We start from the raw sequence: 12,413 nt of genomic DNA on the forward strand, positions 1-12,413 counted from the left end.
TTGATTCATATACAGTTGCCGTTACATTGCAGGATAATACTTATATCCACATTTGGTGGAGGTGGGAAGAGATGGAAACTACCTTTTCTATCATTAACACAGTAGTTAACAAAGGTGTGAGCTGTTGGAAAAAGTGTATACAAAGTTCTCATCAAAGCATACATAAAACCACACTGAAATCCTTTGATAAGATTTTTAAAACATTTCTATTCAAGCTTATTTGGAAAATGTGATACACAAACCATGAGAATACTACCTAATGTACCATTTAATATTAAATGTAGAATAAATAGTTTTACATTTATAAAATAAATATTAATATAATCTCAGCTCCAATGTTGCTGTGTTGCTGTTGCTGCTGTGATACTGCAGTACTATATTATTATCATATGGTATAATTTAATGTCTTCTAAATGTATCTTCCTTTGTCAATATTTTACTCATTTTATAAATTACAGTTCTGCAATGGTAAGCTAATTCATATCTTGAACATAGTGCTAAAATGATGCAGTGCTTCCGTTTTTGCTCAGTAATTGATCTTTCAAATTTTTGCATTTTCTGATATTAATCATGTTTATTGGCCTAATGTTTCTATAAAGAATTCTCAGTGTTGCAGTGGTTACTTTCATAGCTTATTAAAATACTCCCTTGCCCCACCATCTCTCTTCATTACAGCATAACAATGTCTTATTGATTTTAATTGAAATTTCAAATTTGTCAACACTAAAATATGTCAATGCACCAAACCATAAATTACCTCCCTGCTCTTAAGCACATGCTGTACAACAGCCAACATCTGGATGAAAAGAGAGAACAAGTGGTAATCATAGAAGTATTGCATGTTTTCAATGAACATAGCAGACCTCAACATGATCAAGGGAATGATTTTTGGTCCATTAAACCAGTCTATTAAATTCAACCAAATTTTCTACCTACGAAGGTTTCATGCATCTTGTCTGAATGGCTTATAGCAGGACCCCAACAAGTAACTGCTTATTTCTTCCCACATTTGATTGGAAAATCTGCGTCCACATCAGCAGGGCCAGATACCCTTCAATCTTTACATATACTGCTCTAGAATCTGGTGTTTCCTTATCTCAGCTCATCTAGTTGGAGGCTAGTCAAGATTCTCACTTTTGGATTAGAGATTAACTTTGGCCACAAAAGAACCTGAAAGAGTACTGAAGAGGAGGACTAGAATAAGGTTCTTCCTCTTCAGAACTGAGGTAAGACTGGATGACTGGAGAGGAAGGTTAAACAATCCTTTCAGAGATTCTAGCAGGCAATTTGCTTGAATAAATTTTAAATCTTGAGGAGGAATACCAATTGGGCCTGAAGACATTTCCCTGAAAAGTTTACAACTCTCAAAACTGCTTTTGCAAATGTGGTTTTTGAAATAAAAGTATAAAAATTTTTGTCCCCTTTGACTCAAATTCCACTCAGGGAATTAACTGATTCTAAGGAAATAATTTAAATGAATGTTTTTGTTATAATGTAGACTATAGTAGTGACAATTGGAAACGAAGTCTAATGTTTAATAGTCACTGCACTTTGTAGATATGATACCTGAAGCAACATGACAGACTGCTTATAATGTAAAAATGGGTATCCATATGAACAAAGTGTGGGAGGGAAGTCAAAGATGTGAAAATAATCACAATATTAAATGTTGTGGATATGAGTATGTTGATTTTTCTACCTTTAAAAAAAACCATTAAACGTACATATTTTACAGAGCTCCCAAGAGTCCCAAGACCAAACCCCACACAAACAGGGTCAGAGTTTCAGGCAGTAAGTGGGATGGTGTCAGCCAGGTAGAGTGCTAATGTTGCAGTCCCAGCATGGGAATGGAGGAGGAACCACTGACCCCTGAATGAATGAAGCACATCAAGCAAATAGATGCAGCTGCCTGCACAACCATTTTGTTTTCTAAAGCCAGACTATCTGCTTCTGCAGTGATTCGAATCCCACTCTTTACTTCCCTGTTTAAAGTATTATCCTGAAAGAATGTCCTGGAAATTATTCTGTATTTGTTTTCCATATGATTTTAAGCAATGGTTCTATCCCCCATAGTATGTTAGATACCAGATGAAATAGCTATGTCAATGTAGATCATGATTTATCTACATTTATACACACTTCACCTCACGTTCTATCTTGAAGGATCAAGGTAAGTATAATTTCAAATTCAAAGCAATTGTTTCCTATTTTTGTCCAGCTTATTTTATACAGAACTCTAGTGTATATGAATAGATTTGCTTCTCTGAGTGACCTGAGAAGAAAAGATCATTCTTTTCTTACTATGTATTTTTGCATGTTATCATGCTCTTACAAATGAGTGTGTTCTTTTTCAGTGATCAGTACAGTCCTTTAAAATATAGTATATGTATGTTAAAGGTTTAGAATACAAGGCAGTGGTGGTCAATTAATGTTCCCTAACATGTAAGTGCTTCTAAAAGCTATTCATTATGATTCCAGATTTCTTGAGAATACCAACAAGTCAAGAGTGCCTATACTATTATTGAGAATGATTTAGCCTTCCCAAAGGCAGCTTACATCTCTAGACTATTGAAAGTTTTTGAAACTGTCATAAAAATGAGTTAACTGTGTTCAATAACAATATTCTAAGAGGTGGTATTCATGATTGCAGCCCTAAAAGGGAATTTTAAAAAGCCTTCTTATGGAAAGTTGTCAAATTGAAATCTGTTTATATGAATCTTTTTCAGGTGGAAGTGAATCCTCCTGGGATAAGGATAAGATGCAGTCTCCATTTGCGGCACCTGGACCCCAACATGGAATTGCTCATGCAGCCCTAGCTGGCCAGCCAGGCGTTGGAGGTGCTCCAACCCTCAATCCACTGCAGCAGAACCACCTGCTAACCAATAGTATGTATACCATCCTCCCAAAACTGGGTGTGTTGAGCAAAATACTATCCAAGACCTACTAGAAAACTTTGGCTGGCAGGGCTTAGTCTATTTTTCTTCAATAAGGTATACCCATTTAGTATCAGAAGGGGAGGTAAAGAGGGACTCACTTTCCCTCTTTACCTCCTCTTCTGATATTAAATGGTTAAATCTTAAGTACATGTAAGGGCACATGGGAGGTACGTGGAAGGTAGAGGTACACAGAATAGAGGTACATGGGAGGCTATGTAGTATAGTCATTAAGAATGTTGGCTAAAGTCACATAAACTTGTGTTTGAATCCCACATGTTTAGAATTCTTTTTTTTTCCTTTTTTTAATGGAGTTTTGCTCTTGTTGCCCAGGCTGGAGTGCAATGGAGCGATCTTGGCTCATTGCAACCTCCTGGGTTCAAGCAATTATCCTGCCTCAGCCTCCCAAGTAGCTGGGATTACAGGCACCTGCCACCACAGCCAGCTAAGTTTTTTTTTTTTTTTTTTTTTTTGTATTTTTAGTAAAGATGGGGTTTCACCATGCTGGCCAGGCTGGTCTTGAACTCCTGACCTCAGGTGATCTGCCCGCCTTGGACTACCAAAGTTCTGGGATTACAGGTGTGAGCCACTACACCCGGCCACATGTTTTGAATTCTACATTATTGTTAGATGTTGGAGAAGTCACCTAACATTTCTAAGTCTTAATATCCACAACTATATAGACTGTGGATAAAAATACACCCACTTAAGGTTGCTGTGAGGTCTCAGAATAATAAAGTAAAATATGTTAACAGTGAGTTGCATATAGTAAGTACTATATATATCACAAGTAGTATTATTACTTAGCAATCGCACTATAGCTAATGTGTACAAATACAGGTTTAGATGATGTTTTAGGGACTTCAAAGACTCACAAGTCTTTCTGCAGCAAAGCAGATCTTGTGTATATGATTTTTATATATATCTTACTTTTCTTACGAATGGATAATCCAGGATAGGGTTTCATTACTCTCTTCCCTGACACTTTTATCCTCCCATTCTACCTTGGGATTAAGGCAACAGAGGAATTCTGAGACATTTTAATATAATGTTCCAAATCTTAGTGAAATTGGTCAGTTATTAAGCATACAAAAATAGGTTATGGTGTGTTACTTTAAAGTAGTTATAATCTCAAGCATAAAATGTCCCGTACAAAATGAAATGTTAAACAAAAGCAAATGAAATGAATGCTAGAAAAGTTATAAATATTATGATATGAAAAGTTAAAAAAGGACTGATTAAGGTAGATTCAGGTTATAATGAGGGTAATTTAGAAGACTTTGGCCTCTAGTCCGACATATAAAGAGCTTGGAAGTCATTACTCCCATCTTTGCAACTAGAAAAAAGATAAACAATCTGAGAATCACCAACTCTTATTAAAGCCATCAGAGCTTGAGGTCACAGAGCCCCACCATGCTGGAAACTAGAGAGAAAGGCAGCACAGCTCATAAGGAGAAGAAGCCACAGCTAGATCCTGGTAGAAGCATTTAAAAGATAATTGAGTAATTGCAGGAGACTTGCTGTAGATCTAGCTCAAGAGACAAAAAATTCATGGAGGCCCTGGTTTATGAGGCCCCTACACTTTCATGAGTTTTATTTCTAGGAGCCGTACCAGATTCTCAGGGTGAAGATATGAGAACATTCTCCTCATGTTTCTAGCAAGGGGAAAAGAAAAGTAACAACTTTGAAATATGCTCATAGTATCTGTTCTCCTGAAGGCCCGTCCTCAAAGAAAACTATTTTACCAGAGCTTAAACTACTTGGTGTTGCTAGAGCCTAACTGACCTGGGGAAAGGGATATACTAACCTCCAACCCTCTCTAACTTTTATGTGAGGGGAAAAGAACAGTACAGTTCCAGCAGCCTTAAGCCTTCTGTCTCACCTAAGGACTTACGGGAGTTAAAAATTACTTGTGAAAGTCACAGCCCAAGGATACAGGCTCACTAAGGGGCTAAGACCTAATCATAAGATTACAGAATGTTTCTTCTCTCACATTTAAGTATCCCCACAGTAGTGCTCCTGTATAACAAAGGGGGATTACAGCTTAAAGAACTGCAATTTTCAGACCCTAGTTATGACAGGTTCTCTAGGGAGAAGCAAAACTAAGGAGGACAGAAACAAGACTAGAGGAAAATTTAGACACTAATGCCACAGGTAAAGCAAGCATTTACGATAGCCTAACTACCAGCCAGATCAGCATAAAACCTATCACCAAAGGCCCATTTACTTCAGTCTCTCCTACTACATCATTTCTGGCTTTAAACGAAAAAGAAAATGCAAACATAAACAAAATCAAAAAACACAATCTGAAGAGACAGAGCAAACAACAGAACCAAATTCAGACATAGCTGATATTTTAGAATTATCAGACTGAGAATTAAAAAAAAAAAAAAACTAATATACTAAGAGAATGGGAAAAACGAACATCATACAGAACACATGGGATAGTTAATCAGTGAGGCAGAAACCCTAAGAAAAAATCAAAAGAAAATGCTAGGAATAAAAGAAAGAACTCCAATAAAATGAAGAATATCTTATATGAAATAATCGATAGAATACACAGAGTCAAGCAAAGAATCAGTAAGCTTGAAGATATTTCAACACATACTTCCCAAGCTGAAAAAAGAGAAATGATGACAGAAATAAAATACCAGAATGGACTATCTAAGAACTGTGTGACAAAGAAAAGAAAAAGATAAAAGAACAGAAGACATATTTCAAATAACAACGACTGAGAGTTTTCCAAAATTAATGAGAAACACCAAATCACAAATTGTTCAGCAAACACTAAGTAGGATAAATACCAAAATCTACAAATACCCATATCATATTCCAACTGCAAAAAACCAATGACAAAAAGAAAATCTTGAAAGAAGACAGAGAAAAAAACTTTATTTTCACACAGAAACAAAGATAATAATTACACTGGACTTCTCTTTAGAAACCAGGCAAATAGCAAGAGAGTGGAATGAAATATTTAGAGTGTTGAAAAAGAAAACACCATAAATGTATACCCTTACTATCCACCCACAATAATTTAAAAATATATATTTAAAACCCTACAAACCTAGAATTCTGTCTCCAGGAAAATTTCCCTTTAAAAGTGAAGGAAAAATATAAACTTTCTCAAACAAAAATTGAGGTAATTTGTTACCATACCAGTAGAACTGCATCACAAGAAACATTGAAAACTCTTCACGAAAAAAGAAAATGATATACGTTGGAAAGTTTGATTTATGTAAACAAAGGAAGAGCACTAGAGGAGGAATAAATTAAGATAAATTAATATTTTTGATTTCTTCTTTTTGTTTTGTTAGTTTGTTTTTTTACCGGGTCTCACTCTGTCACCCAGGCTGGAGTGCAGTGGTGTGATCACGGCTCACTACAGCCTTGACCTCCCAGGCTCAGGAGATCCTCTATCCTAACCCTCTCCACCCCCCAGTAGCTGGGACTACAGGCATGTGCCACCACTCCCAACTAACCTTTGTATTTTTTAGTAGAAACAGGGTTTTGCCACGCTGCATAGGCTGGTCTTGAATTTCTGGGTTCAAGAGACCTGCCTGTCTTGGCCTCCCAGAGTGCTGGGAATACAGGCATGAGCCACCATGCCCAATCAATTTATAAAAATTCTTAGTTAATCTAACACATAATGGTCTGTTCAAATAATAAAAGCAATATAAGCAGGAGGAGCAATTCTTATATCAGTTAAAACAGACTGTAAAGCAAAAGCAGTGAAGAAAAGACAAAGAAGGTCATTATATTAATATATTGATAAAAGGATACATCCAACAAGAAGATATTACATTCCTAAATATACCTGCACCTAACTCTGAAACTCCCAGATTAATAAAACAGTTACTACTAGACCTAGGAAAAGAGGTAGACAGCAGCACAATCATAGTGAGCGTCTTCAACACTCCACTGACAGAACTAGACATAGCATCAAAGCAGAAAGCAAACAAGGACTTAAACTGAATGCTAGAACAAACCGACCTAAAAGTATTTACAGAGCACTTTATCCAATAAATGCAGAATTTACATTCTTCTCATCAGCATGTGGCACATTCTCTATGATAGACCATGGATTAGTCCATTTTCACGCTGCTGATAAAGATATACCCAAGGCTGGACAATTTACAAAAGAAGGAGATTTAATGGACTTACACTTCCATGTGGTAAGGGAGGCCTCACAATCATGGTGGAAGGCAAAAGGCACTTCTTACATGGCGATGGCAAGAGAGAGAATGAGAACCAAGTAAAGGGGTTTCTCCTTATAAAACCATCAGATCTCGTGAGACTTATTCACTACCATGAGAAGAGTATGGGAGAAACCTCTCCCATGATTCAGTTATCTCCCACTGGGTCCCTCCCAAAACACATGGGAATTATGGGAATACAATTCCAGATGAGATTTGGATGGGGACACAGAGCCAAACCATATCAGCCCATATGATAGGCCAAAAAACATGTACAATTTCTTTCAGTTCAGTTCAGATTTTGATTATTTTTTGTCTTCTGATATGTTTGGGGTTGGTTTGCTCATGCTTCTCCAGTTTCTCTAGTTGTGAGAATAGGTTGTTAATTTGAGATCCTTCTAACTATTTGGTGTAGGCATATAATGCTATAAACTTCAATACTAACACTGACTTAGCTGTGTCCCAAAGATTGTCATATGTACTATCTTTGGTCTCATTAGTCTCAAAGAATTTCTTGATTTCTGCCTTAATTTTACTATTTACCCAAAAGTCATTTGGGAGCATGTTGTGTAATTTCCATGTAATTATATGATTGAATTTGTTAGTATTGATTTCTATTTTTACTATTGTGCTGTCCAAGTGTGGCTGGTATAATTTCACTTTTTTCAATTTGCTGAAGATTGTTTTATGTTTGATTATGTGGTAGATTTTAGTATGATTTATTTTTTTCCCAATTTTCTGAGTTTTTAAATATTTGATTATGTGATCAATTTTAGAGTATGTGCCATGTGCAGATGAGAAGAATGTGCATTCTATTGTCTTTGGTTGGAGAGTTCTGTAAATGTGTATTAGGCCCATTTGGTCAATTGTGAGTTCAGGTCTTGAATATCTTTGTTATTTTATGCTTTGGTGATTTGTGCAATACTGTCAGTGTAATGTTGAAGTCTCTCACTATTATTGTGTGTAAATCCAAATTTCATCATAGTTCTCTAAGAACTTGCTTTATGGATCTGGGTGCTCCTCTGTTGGGTGCATATTTATTTAGGGTAGTTAGGTCTTCTTGGTGAATTAAACCCTTTATTATTATGTAATGCTCTTTTTTCTTTTTTGATCTAACCACAGTAAAAAAAATAAAGGAATCCATGATTTTGTTCTTTGAAAAAATTAATAAGATACATAGATTACTAGCTAGACTAATAAAGACACAAAAGACAGAAAATCCAAATAAACACAATTACAAATGACAAAGGGGACATTACCACTAACCCGCAGAATACAAAAAATTCTCAGAGACTTACTATAAATACCTCTATGCACACAAACTAGAAAATCTAGAAGAAATTGATATATTCCTGAAAATATACAACCTCCCAAGACTGAACAAAAAAGAAATTGAATATCTGAACAGACCAATAATGAGTTCCAAAATTGAAGCAATAATAAAAAATCTACCAAACAAGAAAAGCTAGGGACTAGATGGATTCACAGCTTAATTATATTAGATGTACAAAGAAGGGCTGGTACCATTTATACAGAAAATATTCCCCAAAATTGAGGAGGAGGGACCTTTCTAACTTGTTCTATGAGGCCAGGATCATCCTGATACCAAATCCTTGCAGATGCACACCAAAAACAGTAAAAGGTAAAAAGAAAAAGGTATTGTCATCAGGACAATATCCTTGATGAATACAGATGGAAAAATCTTCAAGAAAATACTAGCAAACCAAATTGAGCAACACATAAAAAGCTAATCCACTATGATCAAGTATGCTTTATCCCTGGCATCCAAGGTTGTTTCAACATATGCAAATAAATACATGTGATTCATCATATAAACAGAAGTAAAAACAAAAACCACATGGCTGTCTCAATAGATGCACGAAAGGTTTTTGGTAAAATTCAAGATCCCTTCATGTTAAAAACCCCCAGTAAACTAGGCATTGAAGGAGCTACCGCAAAATAATAAGAGCCGTCTCTGACAAACCCACAGCCAACATCACACTGAACTGGCAAAAGTTGGAAGCATCACCCTTGAAAACCAGCACAAGACAAGGATGCCTTATCTCACCACTCTTATTCAACATAGTACTGAAACTCCTGGCCAGAGCAATCAGACAGGGGAAAGAAATCAAAGGCATCCAAAAAGGAAGAGAGGATGTCAAACTATCCCTAATCGCAGATGACATAATTCTACATCATGAAATTAACCCAAATGCCCATCAACAGTAGATTGGATAAAGGAAGTGTTGTACATATACACCATGGAATACTACACAGCCATAAAACAGAATTAGGTCATGTTCTCTGCAGCAGCATGGATGGAGCTGGAGGCCATTACCCTAAGAAACTAATGCAGGAACAGAAAACCAAATACCACTTATTCTCACTCAAAAGTGGAAGCTAAACCATGAGAACACATGGACACAAAGAGGAAAATAACAGACACTTGGGCCTAATGGAGGGTGCAGGGTGGAAGGAGGGAGATGATCAGAAAAAAATACTATTGGGTACTATGCTTATTACTTGTATGAGGAAATAGTCTATACAACAAACCCACATGACACACAGTTTACTTGTATAACAAATCTGCACATATACACCTGAACCTAAAATAAAAGTTAAAAAAGTCTCGAGGGGCGGAGCAAGATGGCCGAATAGGAGCAGCTCCAGTCTCCAACTCCCAGCGCGAGCGACACAGAAGACCGGTGATTTCTGCATTTTCAACTGAGGTACTGGGTTCATCTCACTGGGGAGTGCCGGACGATCGGAGCTGGTCAGCTGCTGCAGCCCGACCAGCGAGAGCTGAAGCAGGGCGAGGCATTGCCTCACCTGGGAAGCGCAAGGGGGAAGGGAGTCCCTTTTCCTAGCCAGGGGAACTGAGACACACAACACCTAGAAAATCGGGTAACTCCCACCCCAATACTGCGCTTTAGGAAACAGGCACACCAGGAGATCATATCCCACACCTGGCCGGGAGGGTCCCACACCCACGGAGCCTCCCTCGTTGCTAGCGCAGCAGTCTGTGATCTACCGGCAAGGCAGCAGCGAGGCTGGGGGAGGGGCGCCCGCCATTGCTGAGGCTTAAGTAGGTAAACAAAGCTGCTGGGAAGCTCGAACTGGGTGGAGCTCACAGCAGCTCAAGGAAACCTGCCTGTCTCTGTAGACTCCACCTCTGGGGACAGGGCACAGTAAACTAAGACACACAGACACCTCTGCACAGACGCAAACGACTCTGTCTGACAGCTTTGAAGAGAGCAGTGGATCTCCCAACACGGAGGTTGAGATCTGAGAAGGGACAGACTCCCTGCTCAAGCGGGTCCCTGACCCCTGAGTAGCCTAACTGGGAGACATCCCCCACTAGGGGCAGTCTGACACCCCACACCTCACAGGGAGGAGTACACCCCTGAAAGGAAGCTTCCAAAGCAAGAATCAGACAGGTACACTCGCTGTTCAGAAATATTCTATCTTCTGCAGCCTCTGCTGCTGATACCCAGGCAAACAGGGTCTGGAGTGGACCTCAAGCAATCTCCAACAGACCTACAGCTGAGGGTCCTGACTGTTAGAAGGAAAACTATCAAACAGGAAGGACACCTACACCAAAACCCCATCAGTACATCACCATCATCAAAGACCAGAGGCAGATAAAACCACAAAGATGGGGAAAAAGCAGGGCAGAAAAGCTGGAAATTCAAAAAATAAGAGCGCATCTCCCCCGGCAAAGGAGCGCAGCTCATCGCCAGCAACGGATCAAAGCTGGACGGAGAATGACTTTGACGAGATGAGAGAAGAAGGCTTCAGTCCATCAAATTTCTCAGAGCTAAAGGAGGAATTACGTACCCAGCGCAAAGAAACTAAAAATCTTGAAAAAAAAGTGGAAGAATTGATGGCTAGAGTAATTAATGCAGAGAAGGTCCTAAACGAAATGAAAGAGATGAAAACCATGACACAAGAAATACGTGACAAATGCACAAGCTTCAGTAACCGACTCGATCAACTGGAAGAAAGAGTATCAGCGATTGAGGATCAAATGAATGAAATGAAGCGAGAAGAGAAACCAAAAGAAAAAAGAAGAAAAAGAAACGAACAAAGCCTGCAAGAAGTATGGGATTATGTAAAAAGACCAAATCTACGTCTGATTGGGGTGCCTGAAAGTGAGGGGGAAAATGGAACCAAGTTGGAAAACACTCTTCAGGATATCATCCAGGAGAACTTCCCCAACCTAGTAGGGCAGGCCAACATTCAAATCCAGGAAATACAGAGAACGCCACAAAGATACTCCTCGAGAAGAGCAACTCCAAGACACATAATTGCCAGATTCACCAAAGTTGAAATGAAGGAAAAAATCTTAAGGGCAGCCAGAGAGAAAGGTCGGGTTACCCACAAAGGGAAGCCCATCAGACTAACAGCAGATCTCTCAGCAGAAACTCTACAAGCCAGAAGAGAGTGGGGGCCAATATTCAACATTCTTAAAGAAAAGAATTTTCAACCCAGAATTTCATATCCAGCCAAACTAAGTTTCATAAGTGAAGGAGAAATAAAATCCTTTACAGATAAGCAAATGCTTAGAGATTTTGTCACCACTAGGCCTGCCTTACAAGAGATCCTGAAGGAAGCACTAAACATGGAAAGGAACAACCGGTACCAGCCATTGCAAAAACATGCCAAAATGTAAAGACCATTGAGGCTAGGAAGAAACTGCATCAACTAATGAGCAAAATAACCAGTTAATATAATGGCAGGATCAAGTTCACACATAACAATATTAACCTTAAATGTAAATGGACTAAACGCTCCAATTAAAAGACACAGACTGGCAAACTGGATAAAGAGTCAAGACCCATCAGTCTGCTGTATTCAGGAGACCCATCTCACACGCAGAGACATACATAGGCTCAAAATAAAGGGATGGAGGAAGATTTACCAAGCAAATGGAGAACAAAAAAAAGCAGGGGTTGCAATACTAGTCTCTGATAAAACAGACTTTAAACCATCAAAGATCAAAAGAGACAAAGAAGGCCATTACATAATGGTAAAGGGATCAATTCAACAGGAAGAGCTAACTATCCTAAATATATATGCACCCAATACAGGAGCACCCAGATTCATAAAGCAAGTCCTTAGAGACTTACAAAGAGACTTAGACCCCCATACAATAATAATGGGAGACTTCAACACTCCACTGTCAACATTAGACAGATCAACGAGACAGAAAGTTAACAAGGATATCCAGGAATTGAACTCATCTCTGCAGCAAGCAGACCTAATAGACATCTATAGAACTCTC

The 12,413-nt window shown here is 38.4% G+C and overlaps 1 protein-coding gene across 1 annotated transcript in view; it reads left to right on the forward strand.

The window, feature by feature from the left end:
- Nucleotides 1-12,413, forward strand: part of DACH2 (dachshund family transcription factor 2) — a 198,832-nt gene that overhangs the window by 46,563 nt on the left and 139,856 nt on the right. Inside the window, exon 2 of the mRNA XM_015127763.3 lies at nt 2,727-2,885. Coding sequence (XP_014983249.3) covers nt 2,727-2,885 — 159 coding nt within the window. The remainder of the gene's footprint in view (nt 1-2,726; nt 2,886-12,413) is intronic.

This window comes from Macaca mulatta, chromosome X, assembly GCF_049350105.2.
Source record: "Macaca mulatta isolate MMU2019108-1 chromosome X, T2T-MMU8v2.0, whole genome shotgun sequence".
Classification (NCBI taxonomy): Eukaryota; Metazoa; Chordata; class Mammalia; order Primates; family Cercopithecidae; genus Macaca; species Macaca mulatta.